At 41.2% G+C, this 24,693-nt stretch overlaps 1 protein-coding gene across 1 annotated transcript in view; it reads right to left on the minus strand.

Moving 5' to 3' along the window:
- The window catches only part of FAXC (failed axon connections homolog, metaxin like GST domain containing), a 69,950-nt gene that overhangs the window by 38,785 nt on the left and 6,472 nt on the right, over positions 1-24,693 (minus strand). The window contains exons 3-4 of the mRNA XM_007942258.2: positions 18,741-18,937; positions 8,951-9,174 (exon numbers count right to left, since the gene is read on the minus strand). Of these exons, the coding sequence (XP_007940449.1) occupies positions 8,951-9,174; positions 18,741-18,937 (421 nt within the window). The remainder of the gene's footprint in view (positions 1-8,950; positions 9,175-18,740; positions 18,938-24,693) is intronic.

Below are 24,693 nucleotides of genomic sequence, written 5' to 3' on the forward strand. Positions count from 1 at the left end.
CAAGCAGCCACCTAGATACAACAATGGGTCTCTCCTCATCCAGAGCAAAGAAGCATGAAGAAAATCAAAGATACAAGGAAACAATTAGTCCAAAGAACTGGTACACCATGTGATCCTCAGCCTATGAGACCAGAAGAACTAGATGGTGCCCAACTACCACTGTCAACCACTCTGAGGAGATCTATGTAGGAGATCCTGGATAGAGTGGGAAAACAATGTGGAACAAAACTCAAAATCATCTGGAAAAAAAAAAAAAAAGGAACCAGGTTTGCTGGTCTGATAGAGCCTGATGGAACCACTGAGACTATGGTCCCTAGCTGCCCTTCAGGTCTGGAATAGAACCCACTCCTGTGACTTCCAGTCAAACAAAAGATAAGCATATGAGCTGAACATTTACACTAGGTGGATACACTCCTTGGAGAGAACAATCATGGGAGAATATAAGTGCTGTGTACGCACAGGGAGACAGCTCAGGGGGCAGGAGTGCATGGAGGGAAGGACACAGGGAAGAGGTAACCATGGGGAAGAAGTGGGAGGGGAGCTGTTGCATTGTGGTAAATGGTGGTCAATGTCATGAGACGAAGTGTATGTAAGCTTCTGTATAGAAAGTGAATTTGCTCTGTACACTTTCACCCAAATCACAATTAAAAAAAAAAAATTGTGCTACTAAAGTAGAACATTATAAGTTTATTGGAAGTCAACTATTGTTCAAAAAGCAGGTTTTTTAGCATCAAGGGTGTGGTGAAATGAATTCCTTTCTGTGGCCTTTTGCCTTGGTTCTTTGGAAAAACAGCATGAGACGTTTTTACCTGAAGCTCTGAGGAGTTGCCTTTGCTCTAGTTTTCTACCCTAGACGGTTATTATTTTTGTCTAGGTTGACTGACATTTCCTGAGAAAACTATAAACAACTAGGTTGTTATACTTTTTGTCTGGTCCTGGGCTACAGCCTGCCCTATGACTGGTATGCAAGTTGCAGGGATTAGTCAATAGACTATGCAAACGAGGTGACTAGCCTATTATGCAAATGAAGTGTCTGTGGCCCACCCAAAGAAGACTGGTCAGTTTGTGCCCGCTCTTCCCCATAGGGGCCATGACTTAAAGTTGATAAGCAGCAGCCCCACAGAGGTTTTTAAGTCAGACAGAAGCAGAAAGAGAAGCAGAGGAAGAGAGAAGAAAGCAGCAGCAGAGAAAGACAGGAGGCGAGGAACTTCCTAGAAGAGCTGTAACATGGGTCAAAGGCTGTAACACTGAAGATGGTGACAAGACCAGAAGGGCCCTAGCGGCAGAGCCGGTAGCAACAGCAGGGTCGAAGGAGCCTGTCCTCCAGGGCTCAAGAGAAGGCCTATGCTGAGGAGGTTGAGAGGGGTCTGCACGGTCAAGAGGAGCTGAGAGCTCTCCTGCACTGAAAAAGGGAGATTTTGCCTACCCGCTCCCTGATCCTGATCCTGCATTGTACCCTGTTCCTTAATAAACCACTTAACTGCAAATATGGCCTCCGAATTGTGTTGCCACTGCAACAGATTATCAAACACAGAAGTAGGAGTGCCTTGGGAAAGATGGCTGGTGTCAGAACTGGTAAAAAAAGGTTGAAGAGTAGAGGTGTGTCTGACCTCTGCTCTACAGGAATCAGCTTTGGGTTGACCCTGGTCATTATCCCCTCTAAAGTTAGTTTTTAATGCTACCACTACTCACACTTTTTTTTTTATTGTGATTTGGGTGAAATTTAACAGAGCAAATTCACTTTCCATACAGCAGTTCACATACACCCTGTCTCATGATTCTGACCACAATTTACCACAATGCAACAGCTCCCCTCCCACTTCCTCCCCATAGTTACCTCTTCCTTGTGTCCTTCCCTCCATGCATTCCTTCCCCCTGAACTGTCTCCCTGTGCATACACAGCTCTTTTATTCGCCCATGATTGTTCTCTCCAAGGAGTGTATCCACCTAGTGTAAATGTTCAACTCATATGCCTGTCTTTTGTTTGGCTGGAAGCCACAGGAGTGGGTTCAGTTCCAGACCTGAACAGCAGCTAGGGGCCATAGTGTTAGTGGTTCTCAGGCACTATCAGACCAGCAAACCTGGTCCCCCATTTTTTTTTTTTTCAAATGATTTTGAGTTTTGTTCCACATTGTTTTCCCACTCTATCCAGGATCTCCTACATAGATCCTCCTCTGAGTGGTTGACAGTGGTAGCTGGGCACCAGCTAGTGCTTCTGGTCTCACAGTCATATAGGCTGAGGATAGCATGGTATACCAGTCATTTGGACTAATTACTCACACCATTTTATAAGGTATGTAGAGTATACACAGAATGATTTAAAGCACTGTGCCTCCAGAAACTCTGAGCGACAGCCTAAATTTAAATATAATCCAAGACAGCAACCAGAACATGAATGAACTGATCTCTACTTTGGTTTTGTGGTGTAGTAAATTACTTAGTGTGGCTTTTCTACCCATAAGTCTTTGTAAACTCCAAGGTGGAATTTACTATGAGCAACTGAGGAGCTCCTGATTGCTGAAGTTGTCCACCTGGAGTATTTCTGTTGGGAGTGGCACAAAACAATGTTCTGGGAGGTGCTCACTCTCTCTCAAGTGCTTAGAGTTCTGATGCTATGATTGGCTACTTTGACCACCATGCCGGGCTCAAAAGGAGGCCTCTCAGAGGCAGAACTCTCTGACTGCTGGTTGAGGAAGACGTGCTGCTGAAAGGGACACGTGCTACTGAAAGAGAAACGTGCTGCTGGGAAAGAGAGGCAAGAGACACGCATTGCTGAGACACCAAGGGACATGCACTGCTGAAGGACAGACTGTGAGAGACTTGGCTGAGAGACGGTGGGCTGGGAGAGAGACTGAGCATTTTTTTCTGAACTTGAATTGTAGCCTGTGGTGCTTCCCTAATAAACCCCATAATCTGTGAGCTCTGTGTGGCCACTGCAGCGAATTATCGAACCCAGGAGAGAGGTGGTGGGTGCTTTGGGAGGAACGGTTGGAAAAAGTGCTGGAGGGATGCAGCATGTCTGGCCGTGTAGGAATAGGCCTTGGGTTACTGCTAGTAATCCTGTCTTCCTCTTGTGGGATTAGAGGAGGTCAGAACATGTGGCCTCCTTGCCGTTTTTGCAGGTCTCAATTTTGTTTTCTGATTTGGAAAAATGTTTCTGCTCTCCTCTCCAGAAAATGAATATAAAATCATGAAACCATAAGAATAGGGAACAGCTCAGAGATCATCTCTCTTTAAATATCTCACCACCTATTCAAACACCCCTCCTCAGCTATCATGATAGTGGTTATTCAATCTCATCTTGAGTTGTAGTCTGTTGTCATTTCCTCACATACCCACACACCCTCTTCTCTGTCCTTTTCTCCCCTCCACTATTATGCCAGTCATCTGCAGCAACACCTAAGTCACTATCCCTTCTAGTATTTGAAAAAAAATAAGTATATGACCCTTATATCTTTCCTTCTCCAAGTTACCCATCCCCCCTCAAAAAAAAAAAAAAAAGTTGCCACCAAATCAACTCTGACTCATCGCAACTCCATGTGTTCCAGACTAAAACTGTGCTCCATAGGGTTTTCGATGTCTGATTTTTTTCAGAAGTCAATCACCAATCCTCTCTTCTGAGGCACTTCTAGGAAGGCTCATACCTGAGCACATTAAACACTTGTACCACTCAGGGACTAACCATCCTCACTATCTTCTAACTCCTCAAAGGAAATTATTTTAAGACTAACCACTAGTGGCTAAAGCACTTGACTGCTAACCAGAAGGCTGGCGGTTCAAACCCACCAGATTCGGAAGGAAGGTTGGGCAATCCTACTTCCATAGTGATACTGCCTCGGAAACCCAAGGAGGGGTCGCTATGAGTTGGGGCCGACTCGACGGCACATAACAACAACAACAACAACCACTTTTCTGAGTACCATCCTCTGGATACACACTAGATTGTGCATTTTCCTCTTAAAAGATGGATCTCAGAATAGAATATCACACTCCTTTGTTCAGCAAACATTTGTTGGATGCCTAACGTGTGCCAGGCACTCTGCCAGGCCCAGAGATGAATCCTCCAGAGTACGCCTGAGGAGCACAGAGTCCAGCTGAGGAGACGTTCAAACCAACCTGTGCAAGAAGGTGCGGGGAAATACTCTGATGAAGAAAGCCCCAGGTGCCTGGAAGTACATAACAATTTTGCCTGACACACTCGGCAAGAGAGTTCCAGAAAGGTTTCTTTGAGGAAACATTTTTTAAATATATATTTTTTGTGTGTGTGGTAAATATATAGGTAATAAAACACTTGTTGTTTTGACAATCTTCGCATGTATAGTTCAATGCATCAAATATATACATCATGTGTGTTCAACCATCACCACTAACCATTTGAGGAAGCAACTTTTAAGCTGAGGCTCTATGCTTTGTTTATACAGGGTAGGTTTTTATTAGTTTCTGTGGCAGTCCATCACATTGGTGACACACATTGAGACTGAAATGAGTTAAAATCCTTAAATCTTTTCACATGTTTCTTTTCACTTTGTACTAGATTTTGGACGTAAATACAGAATTTGACATTTATTCCTGTTAGGTTTCCTCTTATTAAGGTTGAAACCTCTGATTCCTGACTCTCCCCTTAAAATGTTTAGGTATTCGCCCATCTAGTATCATTCCAAAATTATTAAACATGCCTTTGAAGTTGTCAACAGGTCATTGAGAAAAGTACCAAACCTGATAAGGTCATAAAGCAGAGTCCATAGATGCCTCTTTTCCAGTTGATATCAGCCCATTAATCAACATTGTGAGGTCACAGTTACTCAACCAGCCACGAACCCACCACAATCTAATCCTAGGGTTTTTAAACTTTTTTCTTTGAGAAATGTAGCCCTCTGTCAAACAGAACCCAAGAGATTCCCAATATATAAGCAGATGAAAGAGGAGCTGCTCCAGGCGAAGCAGGAATAGAGAGAATCTGGTCTGCTAGAGCTCCTTCTCCTCTCCACCACAGCACTCAAAGAACCTTGGTGGAACCATATGGATCCATAAAGTTCCCCCTGAAAATAAGACATCTTGCCACTAAGAATATTGTAGTACGGTGAATTCCTTAAAATGACTCTTCCAGCCAGGGTCTCTGTGACTCCCACAAGATGACTGAATGGGGCTCTGCAAATATGAGGTTCTTGGGCTTACCAAAGGGATTTGATGCTTGTTAATAAGTGTAAATAAGGTACATGGCTCACTTATGGGGGTGCTGCAGAGCAAATAAGGTGTATAGAACCCTAACGTGGGAATGGTCAGTACTGTTATCTCTCTAGGCTTAAAAAGACCCATCCCAGACATGGAAAGGGGGAATCTCGGTACCATCAAGAAAGAAGAACCAGGAGTGGTGTGTCCCCTTGGACCTGAGATCCCTGCACTGAGACAGTGAGAAACAGCAACAGAGAAATGCAGGCAACAGAGGTAGCAGAACTAAACAGCCTAAGACACAGCAGTGGGTTTCCCAGGCCATGGAGCAAGAAAGATGAGCACCTTCAGGCACAAGGCTTGCCGATGGAGTGGGGTGCCTCTCTGGGCACCTATCTACAAACCTAAAAGAGCTTTGTAACATTTGCCCAAGCAGGGCAAAGGCTGAGGCCAAAGAGAAGCATGCCTGTGCTGCAGTTGAGAGGCTGTCCTTATCAAAAAACTGTATCATATGTTTAATTTTCTACTTCCTAGGACATAATTTGGTTAGTCCTAGAAATATGAGCACTACTGGGCAATAAGCTTCTTGGAAGCAGGGACAAATTTTATTCATCTTTATTTCTCAAGAACCTAGCACAACACCTGGTACATGCATAACAGATACAAAATAAATGGTCAAATAACTAGTTTATTTGTTAAAATGTTCTCTTGTTATCTTCTTACCTAGTTTGGACTTCAATTTACTTATACGGAAGAAAATAATGACTTAAGTGTCTCAACTTCCTCCCTATTGTCACTTAACTATGTCCCATTAAAAAACAAACAAAAAAAATCTTTAACTCTCCCACATGGTCTTACACAGCTGAGTCCATGGGGCCCATTCTCCAGGCACCTACATTCTCAGGTCTTTAAAGCATCCCTTGCAATATTGATAACTTCTTTAGTTGTATTTGTGACCAAGGAGGACTGATGAAATACATTATCAACCATGCCTAGATATAAATGCACATTACTCACAAATGATTCACACTGGTCACCTAAAGATACACCAATTTATATATGTATTCTACCATGGTTAAACTGGAAGACAGGAAAGCTAATGATACAAGGAGGTGAGGGACAGAGGAGATAGAGTGCAACAAACGGCCAAAGTAACTTAAGTTTCAAACAAAAAATCAGAGACAAAGAACCATACTATTAATATCTATACAATTTCAATGTTTCAGTATTGTATTCTTTCCTCTAGAGAAAGCTATAGGAGCTCTGGTAGCATAGTGCCACTTGACTGCTTACCAGAAGGCTGGTGGTTCAAACGCACCAGCCACTCCTTGGAAGGAAGGTTGGGCAATCTACTTCCATAGTTATACTGCCTCAGAAACCAAAAGAGGGGTCGCTATGAGTCGGGTCAGACTTGACGGCCCGTAACAAAAATAACAACAGAGAAATCTATGCAATATTTTTCTTAGGAAAAATGTTAAAAGTGGAACTGTTTAATAAATATAAAATTTTGTAAATTTTGAAACTGTAAAACTCATCTTCAGAAAGTATGTATTAATTTATGTTTCTACTAGCAGAACATGTTACTGGCTCCTTCTGATACTTCAAATTATTTAATAAAAAAACTTTGCCAATGTGATTAACAGAGTGGTGCCTCACTTTTTAACCTGCATTTCTCTGATTACTAAATAGGTTTAACATTTTTTCATCTATTTATTCATCATTCATCATTTTTGTGAACTGCTTTTTCATGTCTTTTGCCCAATTTTCTCCTTCAGGCATTCACTTTTCTCATTGATTCATAGAAGTTCTTTATGTACTGAGTTAATATTAATTCAGCTGTCATGTTTGTCATGGGAGCTCTGGTAGCATAGTGCCTAAGGCACTTGACTGCTAACCAGAAGGCTGGCGGTTCAAACCCACCAGCCACTCCTTGGAAGGAAGGTTGGGCAATCCTACTTCCGTAGTGATACTGCCTCGGAAACCCAAGAAGGGGTCGCTATGAGTCGGGGCCGACTCGACGGCAAATAACAACAACAACATGTTTGTCATATCTGTCACAAATATTTATCCAGCTATTTTCATTTTTAATTTTATTTCTGATGACTTTTGACATATAGGAAGTCTGTTTTATTTTCTTTTTTTCCTGTAATCAAACTATGCAACTTTTATAGTTTCTCCCTGTGGTACCATGTTCAGAAAAACTTCCCCAAGTTCAAGATTATATAAGTTTCCTGGTAACCTTATGTTTTAATTTTACATCTCAATGTTTAATTAATTCATTTGGAATTTAGTCAGATGTATGCTATGAAGTCAACATTATACTTATCTTTCTCCAAATGGTTAGCCAGCTGTCCCAACACCACTTACTGAATTCACTTGTCTCTTCTCCACTGATTTGAAAGGCTGCTTTATCATATACTGTACCTCCACTCATGTATTTCTCTCACAGGGATCTAAAACTCAGTATAACCACAACTAAAATTCATTATTTTCCCCTCTCCTCCACTGCTTCCCAACTCTGTGAATGGCTGTTCCACCCACCATGTCTTCATGTCAAGAACTTTGTCATTTCTAACCCCTGCCCCCTCATCATCTTTACACACACACATCAAATTATTAAATTTTGTCAATTCTCTAAAACATATCCATCACTGTCTGTCCATTTCTGCCACTATGGTTATAGTACAAAATGCCATTATATCTTTCCTTCACCCTGAGGAGGCAGGTTACATGCAGCATGGCCCCCAGTTCCTAGAGAACCAGGTGGGCTTCAATAAAACAAATTTCAAACCTCATTTCTTAGAGGAGGTAAGTCACCTAATGTGCTCCGGAATGGGGGTGAAAGTGAGTCTGCAAGTAACTGCCACCAAGTGACCGCCAATGAAAACCCACCTTCCTCAGTTAACATTAGCAGTGATAAAGGAGTAGGTCTTAGATCTTTATTTGCCGTCATATAGAGGACATGGTACTCTGTACGTTAGTTGTCCCCCATAAGAGGCTATCATTTCACACACAGTAGTTCCTAAATTCAAATGATCTGTTTTTGAATTATCATAGCTAAGTCTCAGCACAGAACAACATCAGCCCAGGCCACCTCCAAACAACCAGATGGACAACAGTGTGTCATTCTACTTTCAGCCATCCTCACCAGCCCATGGATGTCTGCTGCTCTGGGGTTCTCTTTGAGGGGTTTCCCAAACATAATTAATCCCAATGTGTACGGTAAATCCAAATGCAGACAGTGTTATAACCTGCTAGTAAGAAGAAGCCTAAGATCACAAATGGAAATGAAAAGGCAAGAAAATGGCCCCCGCTGCATATGCACGTGAGATGGATCAGAACCAGCAGCATCTCTCTCAAACATAGCTTGATGTCGACAGGTACACAGTCCCATCTTCTCCGCAAATATGCCCACAGTAGCCTTATAACCCTAACCTGTTTATAAGCAGAAGAATTTTCTTGCTCAACATAACCCCTCTCTCACAACATATTCAGAAATGCCAGCATCACTTACAGCTGGGGAGTGATGGCACACTATGTTCTATAGTCTCTTCACATGGGGCCTAACACACTAGAAACAGTCACATGCAAAACATGAAGAAGAGAGACACATGCTCCTGAAAATTAAGAGGGTTTGGTTAAAATGGTGGCACTACTACCTATATGTGAAAGCAAAGAAATCAACCCCAAAAAAACTTTAAATGGTAATGACCAACAGAGTTTTACTAATCATGCAGAAAGTCAGGATATAAAATAAAGAACAGAAGGTGTGGTACATTACCCAAAAGCCCTGCTAATGACCGCATGTCCTTCTCCATCAGCCTGTAAATCTCTTCCTCGGAGAAGCGGCCAATGCCATGGCCGTGCATCTCGCGTTTCACAATTCCTTTCGTTATGTGGCACACGACCCACCTCAGCAGGTTACTGAAGGGACCACCACCACTAAGAGAGAGCATCTTCCGGGTCTCATTGAGATTGTCCACCCACTGGCAATAAGCTAACGTCCTGGAATTGTGTGGAAACAAGTTACTACTGTGCATGAGATATATATCACCTAGAGAGTCACTTTTGAAGAATCATTCAGAATTTACTGCACTCTAGAGGATCTAAATAATTCCAACTTTCACAAAGAGCAATCTGCATGGCAGATATTACAACAGGCTCTAGATGGTATTTTGACATAAGGGCCTGTGGGAGAAACCGTAAAATTTCCAGGCAACGATATCATATGTTACAATGCCACCACCCTCTCCCGGTACCCTCCCTCAGATTCCTCCCCATCTCGCAACTCCCAGTGCCATGCCTCTGCTTCCTCTGATGTAACTCCACTGAAAACAAGTAGAACCCCACTTGTAGAAGGCTATTAGTCGGCATAATGAGTACTTATGGGGAAACAGAGAAGGAAGAGATAGTGATTGGGGTGCTGGCATCCTTGATCAAAGTGATGTTACACAGGTATATGCTTTGTGTTCATTAATTAAGCTGCACATTTTTATTTTGTATACTTTGTGTATGTATTTTATATTCCATAATATTAAAAAACAACTTTTTTTTTAGCCTTTTTTGACAAGAGGGTTAGGGAATGGGTATACCTACCCATGTTTATTATTAAGTATATAAATTATAACTATCTTGTAAGTGATTCATTCTCCAGAAAGTCAACTCTCTGCTTCAGTTTGTTCTCAAGGACTCTAAAGAAAATAAATCACCAAAGGAACCTGGTGGAATCATTTTCTTCATCTTGAGGCAAATTCATCTATTCAGGTGGTCCCGTTTAATATGTGTGGACAGTTAAATGGCCATTCACTGGCTGTGTGTTCTGTTGGCCACAATATCCAAGCATTTGCTAATTTTGTTCTCTGAACCTGTGCAACTGGCTGGAATGTTTTTATGGCTAATACTATTGGTAGATAAAAAGTAAAAGGGATTTGAGAAGAGTATAGCAGTGAGAGTCCAGGCATGAGGTATTTTAGCATTTCCACATAATGACTAATAAGGGACATATTGGTGGTCACCTCTTCTGGTGTTGGCTGACATAGTAGTAATGGCCACTTTATGAAAATAAGTTAACAGAGAGAACACAAGGGATAAGAGTGAAATTGCAGCTACAAAGAAATATTTTCCATCACAGGAAAAAAAAAAAGGCAGAAAAAGAAAAAGTCTTTGAAATTTTTATCGTTTTATAGTTCTATTCTTCTGATGTTCTTTCCTTTAAAAATAGAAAATGACAAGAAAAAGAAGAAAATGAAATAGAAACAAAAGACATCTCTAAAATTTTTGAACCACTTCTGATTTTTACTGCAAAGTCCTATAATCAATTTCAACATACTCTCTGTATTATAATCATAACTTTTCTTTGTTAACCTTTTTAAGAATGTCTTTCATATTGTGTTAGGAAAGCTTTATCTCTCCTTATAAGCCTCTCAAAGTATTGAGCAGTCAAGAAATGGGTTTTGCTGAAAACAGAAAAAAGTACATTGCAATTGTAACTAATTAATGCATACAGTCAGAGCACTCAATGGCTCTTTTGATATAAATTATCTCATATTAATTTTTAGTAAGTTCTATATAAACAAGCAAACGAAATGCTTTTCTACTTGTCCTTCTCTTTATACCTGCAGTAAATGAAGTGGCAATTTTCACCTTCCATTAGAATAATTCAGCACTTTTATTCTAATTGTACTAGATCTAAATTTACAATAAAAGTGTTATACCATCCTTGATTATTTGGGAAGACACTGGTCTGAGGATAAAACTAAATTATCCTAAGTTGAGCATGACCAAGTAATAACACCACCCAAGGATCATCTCAAGAGTAGAGGAATGTGCCAGCTCCGACAGGCTGATGTGGGAAAAATAATAATGATAACACTCTTTGTAGACAAATTACACAGGGTTTAAGCATAACTGATGTTGAAGAGTGAGCAGAACTTCACAAAGCAGAGCAGACAGAGAAGGCATATGCATGAACAGCACTGGCTGGTCGTGAACTCTAAGAATTTCAGTAAGGCTGGGTCAAGGACAAGTCAGGATACATAGGAAAATGCTTGTGAGAAAGGAGGAAGAAAACGTGGGAAAGGATCAATCAGGAGCCTGATGCCAAGGGTGTTGAACTTTATTCCAAATGCAAAGGTTAACCACTGAGAGGTTTTAAGCAGACAAGAAACATAATCCAACTTGTGGTGATATAAAGGAAGAGCAGGAAATTGGAGAAACTGAGGGTAGAAAGGCCAGTTAGAAGACTAGGCAAGGAATGATGTACTGAACTAAGGCAATGGCAGAGGGGATGGTGAATAAGGGAATATACAGAAGAAATACTGAGATAGGAAAAATAGGATCTATTGACCCAGGGATATAAAGAACTAGGTATAAGGAAAAACTGGGTATTTTCTCCTACATCAGAGGATGATAATGAGTGGATCACCCACTAGGTTGAGGGGGTGACAATGCCATTAACCAATACTGGAATACACAAGGTGAGACACATTTGGGCAATAGAAGATGTGTTAACCTCCTGCATTTGATGTGCCCATGGAAACCCAAGCGACGATGTCCAAAAAAGTTGAGAACTCAGGAGGTAAATTTAGACTCAAGATACAAAATTGGTAGGTGGCAGCAAGCTGTTGGTAGTTTTAAAACTATGAGAAGAGGTAAGGTCATCTAAAGAAACTTCTAGGAACAATAAAATAGTATTGAAAAGCAAAAAAAAAAAAAAAAGCTTCTAGGGTGAGTAGCTTTGGAGATGCTACAGTTAAGAGCAAGTTAGAGGTTAAGAAACCAAAGCAGGAAGAACCCATTTGTAGAGAAGTTGAGATACCTCTTCTCTGACAGAGAGAGAAGGAGGAGATTTGCAAGGAATGAGGGGCTGCAGAGAAGTTGAGCTCCTGCCTGATTACTTCAATATAAAGCAGAAATGAGGCCATGCGAAGCAGAGGAAAACGTGGCAATGGTTAGAGAGTTTGAGAGAGTAACGGTGGTTTGGAGTAGCAGGTTGGTATGAGAGAGGCAGCTGTGCTTCACAGCTAGACTAAGAGGAGATGTCATTCAAGCAAGTGTAAGTTTCTCTAACTGCATAAGCAGGTCAAATGTAGGCCATAAAAGAAGAAACACTGGGTTAAATTCAGAATTTTGCAGTTGGAGGTAACTTCAGAAATTATTTGGTCTTCCTCTGTTCTCTTTCCTTCCTGCTCCTGATTTCTCTTCCTGTCTTTCCTTCCCTGTACCCAATACTGTAGACTTGTTTCAGGGAAAACAAGCAAATGAGGCCCAGGTGGGTCTTCAATGGTGAAGCCCAGTGAAGTGGTTAAATAGTCAGTGCTGGGAAGGGGAGGCATTCCACTTTCTCTTTTCTTCCACTCTAAACTTTAATACCAAAGGAAATTGAAGAGCTTCATGAATTGCTAAATCAATTGCCACAGGTAGAAGGTAGAAGGTATCATAACATGTTATACACCATTACAGCCAAGAATCCATCTCCTGACACAACCAAGCTTTTAGAAAACTCAGTCCACACAGTGGGATGCTCCAAGCCCCACCACTTCACTGAAACCACTGGTGCCCAAGTCAACAATGACTCACTTGCTGCAAAATTCAAGGAAACTTTTTTTCTACATTTAGCTTCCTTCACCTATCTGCAGCATCTGAAACTATTACACCTCTTTGTTAGAGCTCTTCCTTAGCTTATTTCCCTACTGCTTTTCTTCCCGCCTGGCACATGTCTCCTTCTCAGCCTACCTCACCTCAAGGACTCTTCGTTTTCCTCCCCACCTCTTACATGTTCCAACAATCTTTAGCTCCATTTCTCCTATCTTCTTACTCCACACCCATGGGGTTATCTAACTCACACCCATAATTTTAAGCTAACAACTCCCACATCTCTACCCAGCCCAGACCTCTGTCCTGAGATCCATGGATCCCATGTGGCTAATCCTCAGAAACTACAGACAAACATTTCCAAAACTAGACTCATTGTCTTTACTTTCTTCAAATCTGCTTCACTTCACTGAAGCCAGAATTCTGGGAATTACTCCTCACTGCCCCCTCTCTGCCTGACAGCCAGACTCCCTGTGAATTTACCCTTTTCTCCAACGCCACTAACACTGTAGCTCTGCCCTTCATTATTTTCTCAACTATGAGGACAGCAGCCTCCTACCAGGTCTCCTGACATTCTGTGTAGCTCCCTCAGAAATCTTTTGCCCCAAGAGAACCACTAAGAGCCTCCTAAAACACAAATTTAACTGTATCGTACTGCTTCTTAGAGTCCTTTATTAACACTCCATACTCCTCAACATGGCTGAGCCACGCTAGCCCATGGTCTGACCCCTGTACAGCCTGACCCTTTTCCAGCCCCATTTCCCAACTCACAGAATTACATGCCTTTTCCCATATGCCTCATTCTCGCATCTAACCTTGGTAGATGCTGTTCCTCAGCCTGGACATCCTAATCCTCCCTATTGTCTAAGCCCTTCACTCTCCCCTCGGATTATCCCTAGATTCCATGTGACGCCACCTCCTCTGGGAAGACTTCCCCTCCTCTCTCCAGATGGTGTAGGCTGCCTTTTGTCAGTTCTTCAAACTCTCCTCCAGCACTGACCATTATGAAGGCCTAGTGTCTCCTCTCCAGCCTGTGTGGATAGGAACAGTCTTATTTGTCTTGCTTCCCCAACATCCAGCACACTCCCTTAGTCATTCACTAAGTTTACTGAAAGACTGAATTACTGACTGAATGAATAAAGGCTTTACTTCCGAGCTAGCTACTGTAAGTAGTGTTTCTAAGAGATGACACATATTTAAATAGAAAAATGGGAAGACAAAAGTGTCCACAGAGAATGAAGAGGGGGCTGCCACTGTTCTCTTCTATGCTTCATGGCTCTTCACTCTCCAATGGGAAGAGGCCTCACTACACAAAAAATCATGAATAAGTAACTTGAGAGGATGGGGAGGGCCAATTTGGTAGCATAGTGCCTAAGGCACTTGACTGCTAATCAGAAGGCTGATGGTTCAAACCCACCAGCCACTCCTCGGAAGGAAGATGGGGCAATCTACTTCCGTAGTAATACTGCCTCGGAAACCCAAGGAGGGGTCGCTATGAGTCGGGTCCGACTTGATGGCACATAACAACAACCAAGCAATTAAAATAATCTATCTTCTGAGGGAAGGAGCCCTGGTAGTGCAGTGGTTAAGTGCTTGGCTGCTAACTGAAAGATCGGTAGTTTGAACCCACCAGCTGCTCTGTGGGAGAATGATGTGCCAGTCTGCTTCCGTAAAGATGACAGCCTTGGAAACTCTATGGGGCAGTTCTATTGTGCCCTATAGGGTGACTTGAGTCAGAATCGACTAGATGACACTGAGTTTAGTTTGGGGTTATCATTCTAAGAGCCTATTTCAGGAAGTTAGGATACTCATTTTCCTTATCACAACTGATCCTACAAAATGGAGTCAGAGAGGTTTTTTTTTTGTAAGATTAACTATCTCAGTTGTCAGAACAGAATTAACACCTGCCCAAACATTTTTTAAAAAGGAGCTCAAGAAGACAGACCAACAAAAGCTAACTCCTGATCTTTTAATCACAATAATCCAAGTTACAACCTACCATGATGCCTGGCCCACAGTAGAAATACATTAATTTGTGGAACACCACAGCAGACTACTGCCTGAGGAATGAGTCTTAGCAAGAGACTTCCAAATCATGAGAACACCTTTCACCATGCCATGCCACATCCTTGACATCTTTTGCTTGTTCTCAACATTCTCATTCTCACCAAGTTTCAAGAGTTTCAGATTAGCCCCTCCTCCGAACAGGAGACCTCAATAATAAAATGGAAACACATCAATTGAATTGTAATTGGGGAGAATCTCCTGGCTTTTAGAAAAGAACTGCTTGGGTAAGTCATATTAGTCAACCACTCCGTCCCCACCACTGCCCACTCACCAAAATGACACCAAAAGTCAAATTTAAAATTTAAAATTTAAAAACTATGATCAGCCTAGAAAAAAAATATGAATTTATTGTCTAATACCTATATTGTTATGAGTGAAATATTTTGACTAGATAGTCTCACAGTATTGTTCTGCTCCCTTCCCTATGGGGTTGGAAGACTCTTAAGACACTCCCTATGTCCACAAGGGGTCAATATGCTGCACTGAAGAAGCTATAGTATTTGTTGCTTAAAATCAATTTCATTCCAGTAATTTGACCCTGTGTCTCTCTGACTTCCCTTACACCAGCTTCCCTGCATTGGCTCTAATTTAAGCATTTAGTGGAGCAAAGGGAATATAAAACAGTCTCCTTCATCTTTAGAAACAGCTTCTCTATATAACTGGGACATAAATGTATGGATTTCAAGCACAAAGAAAATCACCTTGTACCTGAGTGGGGCTATCTGAATAAGCCTGAAGCCGACTCAGAATTATGAGGTATTATATAACAATGCTTTCTATAGCCTTTGACTTTCAGAAAAACATGTCTGAAGTGGAATATTTTTAAAGTTTCAGGCCAAAATAAACATACGTGAAAACTCCAGATAGTTAAATCAATTGGATGTGTTTACTGAACTTCCTCTTCCCCTTCTATGAGTATAGACACAGCCTTGGAACTTACTGTGTCACCCAGAGTGATGGTCAGAATTTAACAAGATCTCAGAGGAAGCTCACACTTTTAATGTTTTCCTGTGTAGTGTCGTAGTTGCCTCTGCTGGGCCACATTTTGGGTGGTATCTCTGGATGGAGAGGGAAGGGTATCGAGGGATTCTCCTGAGGCTTTTCCTCCCTGTATGGGAAGCAAGGACATTTTCTTCACTGGGATTTAGCTCTCTCAGGAAAGTCCTAGCAGGGTCTTACAAAAAAGAAACTGGCTAAAAGTCTGACAGCCTTAGAAAACGGAGAAGGGCTTGCTTTTCCTTCTGCTACTTCAGATTTAACAAATTGGGGGAGTTAGGACATTTCCTAATGTTACTTGGAAATTTCCTTTCAATAAAGATCTGTCCTCCCAGCTTTAATATTTTTCCTCAAATTAATCCCTGACTAAATACAAATAGGCATCTGACTATTAACCAGAAGGTTGATGGTTCAAACCCACCAGCCACTCCGCAGAAGGAAGACTGGGCAATCTACTTCCATAAAGGTTTACCGCCTCAGAAACTCAAAGTGGGGTCATTATGAATCAGATCCAACTTGACAGCAGTGAGTTTCATTATTCTGGTTTTGATGGCACAATAGTTAAGTGCTCCAATACTAACCAAAAGGTCAGCAGTTTGAACAAACCAGTATCTTCGTGGGAGAAAAGACCTGGAGATTGATTCCTATAAAGATTAAGCAAAACCCAAACCCACTGCCATCGAGTCAATTTTCACCTCATAGCAACCCTCATTGAGTTTCTGAGGCAGTAAATCTTTATGGATGTAGATTGCCCCATCTTCCTTCCACAGAGCAGCTGGTGGGTTTGAACCAACCTTCTAGTTAGCAATCGAATGCCTTAGGCATTATGCCACCAGAGCTCCTTCCTATAAATGTTACAGCCTAGAAAATACTATGGGGCAGTTCAACTCTGACCTATATATGAGTCAGAATCAACTCAAAAGCACTAAACTACATATGACCCAAGCAACTCCTGAAACACTTGGACATTGGTAGTTTGTAAAATAAAGATTCTTTCCTTCTAGGGCACTGCCTCTCAATTCTCCCTCCTGCCCCTAACCCACAACCACCCTCTCTTCCATCCAGGACTTGCCTCCCATCAAGTACAAGCTCAGAGATGAGGGGAAGGAAACGGAGAGGATGTGAACTTCCACCAGTGAGTAAACACATGTAAAATAACAATGTACACCCAGAGCAAGAAGCAGTGATAGGTGGTACTTTGGAATCTTGCTGAATCAAAGACTTTCTAACTTAAATATACATTTTCTGAACCACTATAGAAATTAAAGACTGGTAACCAAAGTACCAGCTAAAACATGTGGCTTTCAGCTTCTTCTTCAGGCAGCTGACAAAGCAAAAGCACTCAGCATCAGTGGGTGCATCAATCAAACGAGGTAGTGCTGCAGAGGGCAGCATCAACAGAAGACAGAGGTTCAGGGTGGCCCTGCACCGGCTCTTCATTTTCCGCAACCGCTGCAAAGCTGAGATTGAAGCCTGGTGAACAAGACTTTTCCCAGAAGTGAGGCACATTACACAGTCATGGATTTCCATCCACACTGCAATCCTGCACTATTTGAGAAGACAGGCCCAGCAGTTCTCAATCTGTATTATTAGGAGAAGACCCAGGATCACTCTGGGGATACTAAGTCTGTGGTTATTCCCACACAGATCTGTACCTCTGCTTCAGCCCTCTCCTAGTTCCCTCCTTGCTCCCACTCCTTTCACCTCAAAAATGACAGAGGCGGGGAGAAAGTGGTACTTCAGGTAGCCCTGGAATAAAGGGGGCAATAACTGAAATTAGATAGAAGAAAAGAAAAATTAAGGGTCACTTAAAATGAGAGACAGAAGCAGCAAGTTTCCATTAAAGAAAGAGCTGTCTGGATGAAATACCCAGATGGAGAGGAAGAACCTTCTACAATCAACCCCACACCGAGGGGATCTCTTGGTGAGAGGAGTGCAGAAAAAGCTACTGAGCAAGCACCTGACCCAGGAGTAACAGTCAGTGCCAAAAACGTGTGTTTAATTCTTAATTAAACCTTCAGAACAAGATAAAGTTTGCAGAAACAGGAAGAAAACTTTTCTTATCTCTGAGGTGTAGAAAAAGACACTGAAACTCTGGAAAATGGATGAAAGAAAAAAAGTCCACGTGACAATGAGTTTGTAAAGCAAGAGCCATGTCTGCTTAACTTACATGGTGTCACAGCAAGCACAGAGACATGCAGAACAGGGACAATTCATCAAACTTAGAGAATACAAAGTAGGAGTCAGGCCATCAAGGCAAGGACACCACAAAAAGGAATAGCCCATTACTTCTGGAACGCAGAGCTTTAGTTATCTAAAGAAAACTGACAGTAATCTTACAAAGTCACGTACAATTTATTTCACCTAAGAATTCTATCCTGACTTTGTTTCCTATTTATGACTTTAGTTCAGCAGCTTATATTCACAAAAATTCCTGAACCCAATGGGCTGAAGTATCTCTCACATCTCAGTGAGTTCCAGTCCAGATCAGAGGTCAGGTCAGCAAACTATAACCCACAGGCTAAGAATTTTTTACATTTTTAGGTAGTTGAAAAAAATGAAAAGGAGAATAAAATTCCAAATTCAAATTTCAACGTCATAGAGAAACCCAGTATTGGAACATGGTCATGCTTATTCATGCCTATAATGTCTATGGATGCTTTTCTACTACAAAGGCAGAGTTGAGGGGCTGCAAAAGAGACCACATGGTTCACAAAGACTGAAATAGTTATTATATGACTCTGTACAGAAAACGTGAGCCAATCCCTAGTTTAGATACCTAGCAACTTAACAGACCTAACATTGACCCCTTCATATCCCTAACTATTAACATGGAAAATTTTTGGAAAGGTATGAGAAGTGTCTAAAAAATGAAACAAAACTTGGGTTTTACTTGGACAGCTGGGGGGACTCACCAGTAGAAGTGTTCCTCCACCATTTTGGTCACTGCTCTGGAGACAGCTCTTTCATGAGGGCCAAGGTTTTTGTTTAAATTCACTCCAAGTTTCTCTTCCAAAAAATCAATTATGAACTCTGTGCCAGAAACTTTTTCATTATTATATTCAATCCAAGGCATTTTCCCTTGAGCAGACAGTTTTCCACCAAAATAGTTCTAAGCAGAGTGAATTATAAAAAGAGAAAAACCATGTTTTATTTCTATTTCACTGCACAATTTACAGAAACAAACAATGCAACCTTATGTTTGGTATTGACTGTACTTACTATTCAAATGAATGAATCCAACACATACACACTTTAAGAGATTCAATGATTACTTTAGGGAAAAGAGAAAAATTACCTCACAGGAAGATTTTATCTCCTATAGATTTTATTCCCATAAATTTTATGTTGGCTCTAGCTTACTGTAGAATATAGAACCTCTGCCCCTCAGCCCCCCAAGATGAGAGGGTATTAAATGGTAACAGTCTAGTTATAATGTATGAGCAATCCAAAAAGTGAAATTAAATCATAAGAAAGCTTGTACCGACTAGGCTATTGACCAAAGACCTCACTTAATTCAATATTTTCCACTTGGATAAGGCTTAGGACCAAGTGGTCCCAGAAACTTTTAACACTTAGGTGTTTAAAAAGTAACTCACTACAGTCCTGCTGAAAATACAGACTCCTGGGCCCCAGATCAGAATCCTGGGAAAGGGGCCCAGAAATCTGTGCTTTTACAAGTTCTCCTTTAATTCATACACATACTGGAAGTTTACAACATCTTGAAGGACACCGATGGGGAGGCAGGGGCACACACATTTTATGAACACTTAGAATTACAGAGTTGACATTTGCTGCCTACTAAGATCTCAGCCACATTGATGGAGGGGTTTGGTGGTAATGATTCCATTTATACAATCACTTTTCTCAATAAATTTGGATCCCTTAGCTGATTTTTAAATCTAAATCAATTCTCTTCGTGGTCTACACAGCCTAAATTAGTGAGATGATTACAAACTCTTTTTCATACTTCATACGTTAGTTCAGATACTCCTGGGTAATAAAAAGGAGTGGTTATCTCTAGATAGTGGAATGTCAGGTGATTGTTACTTCCGTTTGTACTTTCTGTATTGGTTCAATTTTTTTTTTTTTTTGTATTGCTTCAAATTTTTATATAATCTACATGTCATTTATATGTGATCAGAAAAAAAAAAAAGCTGTACAGCTATTTTTGTTTAAGAAAAAAAAAAATACAAAGAACCTCCCTGAACATTATTTGCAACTTCCTGTGAATCTATAATTACTACAAAAATAAAAGTTAAAAAGAAATGAGCTATCAATATTCATATCTTGATTTTTTTGTTTTTAAAAATAACTGTGTCTGATACATTGGGCTTTTCTTTAAAAAGCCTTGTGAGTTCCTACTAATGGTCATCAAATATTCATTCCAGTCTCACTTAAGTTAAAAAATTAAAAAGTTTCAAGTATAAGAGTATGATTTTAGGAACACGGCATTTTAACCTTTTTTAAAAGGCCCAGGGCAAAGAAAGGGCAAAGGGTAGAACTCCCTGGGTCTAGGACAACACACTTCTCTGCAGACCCGTCCAAAAGCCAAGCTCCTCCAGCATCTCCCTGGTACCACGTACAGCAACACAACCCCTCGCTCCCAGCATAGGGTGCTCAGGGCACCCTGGGAAGACCCAGCGCATCCCTTTCTAAACCACCAAACCATTTCCTTTTACTTAGGATCTCTGACACCTCTTGAATACCCCCTCTATGTATTTTCATAGAGACCTCACAAAAGAAAAACATCCTGGATGATTACTGTTTATAAAACACACTTGTAATAAACAATTATTCTGGAAGGGGTTAAGCTCTCCCCTTCTCAAGCCAGCTGTCATCAAGTCAACTCTGATGCACAGTGACCCCATGTGTGTTAGAGTAGAACTGTGCCCCTTAACATTTTCAATGGCTGTCTTTTCAGAAGTATATTATCAGGCCTGTCTTCCCAAATGTCTCTAGATAGACTTGAACTGCCGTCAAGTGTGTTAATGTTTGCACCACCCAGGGACTCCTCTCCTTCTCTAAGACCTCTATAATAGTTTCAAGCTTCACAGCTAGGAGGGTGCCATGCTGCTCCAATTATACTAACTTAAAGCAGCTCTGGTAGCATAGTGCCTAAGGCACTTGACTGCTAACCAGAAGGTTGGTGGTTCAAACGACACCAGTCACTCCTGAGAAGGAAGGTTGGGCAATCTACTTCCGTAGTGATACTGCCTTGGAAACCCAAGGAGGGGTTACTGTGAGTCGGGTCAGACTCGACAGCACATAACAACAACAAAGGCAGCCACACTGAAACATGAACAAAGGTTGTCAGGCAGCTGGTAAAGACAGGCTGCAGCAATCTGCACTTGATAGCTTGAAGGCAAGAAAGAAGGGCAGACAGCCTGGTAGCTGCTGCAGTCACTGCCAACAGCAGGACTATTTCATCAGTGAGGGGCACGAGAGACACTGGAGAGCACAAAATTCAGGGTTTAGGCCCCTGCTGCCCCAAAGCTGTCATGGCTAAAAAAGGCAATCTGATCAAGAGTGATGATGGAACTGAGACAGGTGAAGTCAGGAAGCAAGCTCTTCCTGCAATGTGAGCCTCTCAGTAGCACATTTCTTCAAGTGCTGCCTGCCAACACCAGGCTGAACAATGATCTTCCAAATCTGATCCAATGCATTTAGATCATTCAAGCGTTGTCTGTTTTTAGTGCTATTTGCTATTTTCTCCTCTGGTGTGGTTTACAACATCCTCCATAATGTCCCTGGTTCTCTCTCTCCACACACCCCTGCACTCCAGTCCCCAATCAAAAGAACTTCTTGCTGTTCCTCAAACCCTGCATGTTCTCCCTGATCCCCTAAACCCAAATCCGGATCCAGTGCCACTCCACCATGTTCTCAAAGGACCTCTGCAATAGCACTCTGCAAAGCCAAGGGATGCATTTGCCTCATCCTTCTCCCAGACAGAAACTGGCTCAGAAGGCACACAGGCCAGGCCATGCGAAGTCAGGAGTCACATACTCAGGCAGTCAAAAGTTTGGCTGGGTGGGGAGGCCTCCCTTCCATCCCCCAGCTGGTCTGTTACAATCTAGAAAGACCACCTCCTCTCAATGCTATTCTTTGAAAGAGCTCAAAGATGAACTCTGAGGAGCCTAAGAGCCATTTGGGGAAGAGGCAGCAAACCAGAGAGACCACAATGGTTTGGGGATGCCTGGGGCTTGCTCTTTTCCTTTGCTTAAACTCTCTCAAAGGACAAATGGGGGCCTAGGCTTTAGGCCTTGCCCAATGCAAATTCCCAGGTAAATGGAAGCTCTCAGACCCAAAAAAGGAGACATTTGAGGAGTATCACCACTAGAAGAGAAGGGCAACAAACTGAATACATATGACATGAAGCAGAATTACCAAGACAAACCCAAAAATGTAAATTAGCATAATATATACATCCTCCAGGGGATAAAAGAAGAGATTAGTAATACAAGTCAACTGGCAATATTAAGAAGAAAAATCATAAAAACTAAAGAGCTTAATAGATGAGATAAACAGCATGATGCATACAGGAAGAGAAGAGAGCAATGCAGCGGAATCTCAGAGAGAGGAATTCTCCCAGAAAGAAGCAGAAAAGAATGAAAGATAAAATTCAAAGAGAGAGAAAATAATAGCGGAAGTGCCAGATAATAAGGAAGAGGGAAGATGGGGGAAGATAAACACTCAAACAAGAAAAGAAACTATATGAAGAAAATTAATTACTCCTCAGAAATAAAAACAGATGGAAGCCCTCAAATTAAGAGTTTATAAAGGACAGAACAGAAGGCATGATGGCTCACACTAAAGCAGATTATAGTGAAATTTAAGATTAAAATCAAATTCTAAAAGCTTCCAGAGAGAAAGAAGAAAAAAGAATCAGATTAACATCCCATTTTTCGACTGAATATATAGATGCAAAAAGCAAATTATGTAATATATTTAAAGCACAGAATGGAAAGAACTTTAAACATCAAATAATCGAATATGAGGGCATAATAAAGATATTGCCAGGCATTGTTTGAGTATAAAATATAAAATGAATGTTAGCAGTAAGTCTTAACAAAACAATAATTACAACAAGTGTAAATGGATTAAACTTACCAATTAAAGGACTCTCAGATTGGCTAAAACTAATGCATTACCATACGAGGCAAACATACAAAACAGCTGAAATACAGAACAGCTGAAAAGCAAAGGGTGGAGAAAGATATCGCAAGCCAATCTGAACCAAAAGAAGCAATCTTAACATCTGACAGCACAGAACTCAAAGATTAAAAGAATCATAAGGGACAAAAAGGAATGTTATATCCTGGAAAAAGAAACAAGAGTAAAAGATATAATCTTTCACATTATACATACTTATCAATATAATCTCAAATATATAAATATTCTTATAGAGAGCAGAAACTGACAAAATAACAGGAAAAAAAGATCAACAGATACACTTGATTATTTTAACACTCCTTTAAGAAACTGCTGGAACAACAGAGAACAAATAACTGGAAATATGTAGAAGGTATAAATAATACATTCAGTATGCTCAAGCAAGCAGATAAAGAAGCACTACAGCTAAACAGAGAATCTGTAATTATTTCTGACATTTATAAAAATTAATGACACAATAGGCTAAAACCTCAGTAAATTCCCAAAAAACAATACCAAAGAGACTAACTTCTCTGGCCATAAAATTAGAAATCACTAACAAAAGTAAAGCCTTAAAAAAAATACCATCTGGCTGGAATCCTATTAAAAAGAAAAGCAGAGGAAATTTTTTAAAATACATAGACCTGAATGACAATGAAATTGCAACCTATCAAATCTGTGAAACACAGGTAAAGCATTACTCAGAAAGGTATTTATACCTTTAGATACAGCTCTCTGTTCACTGCTTAATGCTGCAATGAGCAAATGCCTCCCACGTGTTCAAACAGAACTTGGAGCACTGTGGAAAAGCTCTCACAAAACCTACAAATATCTCACCAATGGCCCACTGAGGCCTCTTCCTCCGGGATTCTTAAGAGAAAATATAAAACTGTCACATGGAAGAGAAGGACACAGGGAAGAGGTAACTACAGGGATGGTGACGAAGTGAGAAGAGAGCTGTTAATTCGTAGGGAATTGCAGTCCATGTCATGCGACAAAATTTGTATGAAGTGCTGTATGCAAAATGAATTTGCTCCGTAAACTTTCACCCAAATCACAATAAAAATTGAGAAAGAAAAAAAAACTGTCAATAAATAAAAACCTAAAGGAAAAACAACAGCAGGAAATGGCACCCCCACCTTCAGTTAACAGCCACCGTGCAGGCCTACCCAGAAGCAACAACTGTGAGGATAGCACAGGACCAGGCAGGGTTTCATTCTGTTGTACATGGGGTCACGAGGAGTCAGAATTGACTGGAGGGCACCTAGCTACAACAGGCCTATCCAGGAGTCCCTGGGTGACACAAACGGTTAAGTGCTCAATGAAGAGCCCAGAGATTGGCAGTTCAAACTCACCCAGAGGCACCTTGGAAGACAGGCCTGGAGATCTACTTCTGAAAGGCCACAGCCTTGAAAACCCTATGGAGCAGTTCTACTATGCACATGGGTCACCAAGGGTCTGCATCAACTCGACAACAACTAACAGCAGTGACAACAGGCCTATCTAAACGATTAACCAAGACATGCTATGTCAGGGGGAAATACCATGGTCCTGAAGCCCTCAAAAGTCTTTTGCAAACAGACTCTGGATCAAGTATTTCCATCTTACTAAGGACTGGGCACTGCCGCTTTCATATTCCACTGCCTTTGACCCCAAGAGCATGCTAGTTCCACTGTGTGAGAATAAATATCCCCTCCTCTAATGGATACTGCTATC

Source organism: Orycteropus afer, unplaced genomic scaffold (genome assembly GCF_000298275.1).
Source record: "Orycteropus afer afer isolate SDZICR_OR568_19922 unplaced genomic scaffold, OryAfe1.0 scaffold00087, whole genome shotgun sequence".
Lineage (NCBI taxonomy): Eukaryota > Metazoa > Chordata > Mammalia > Tubulidentata > Orycteropodidae > Orycteropus > Orycteropus afer.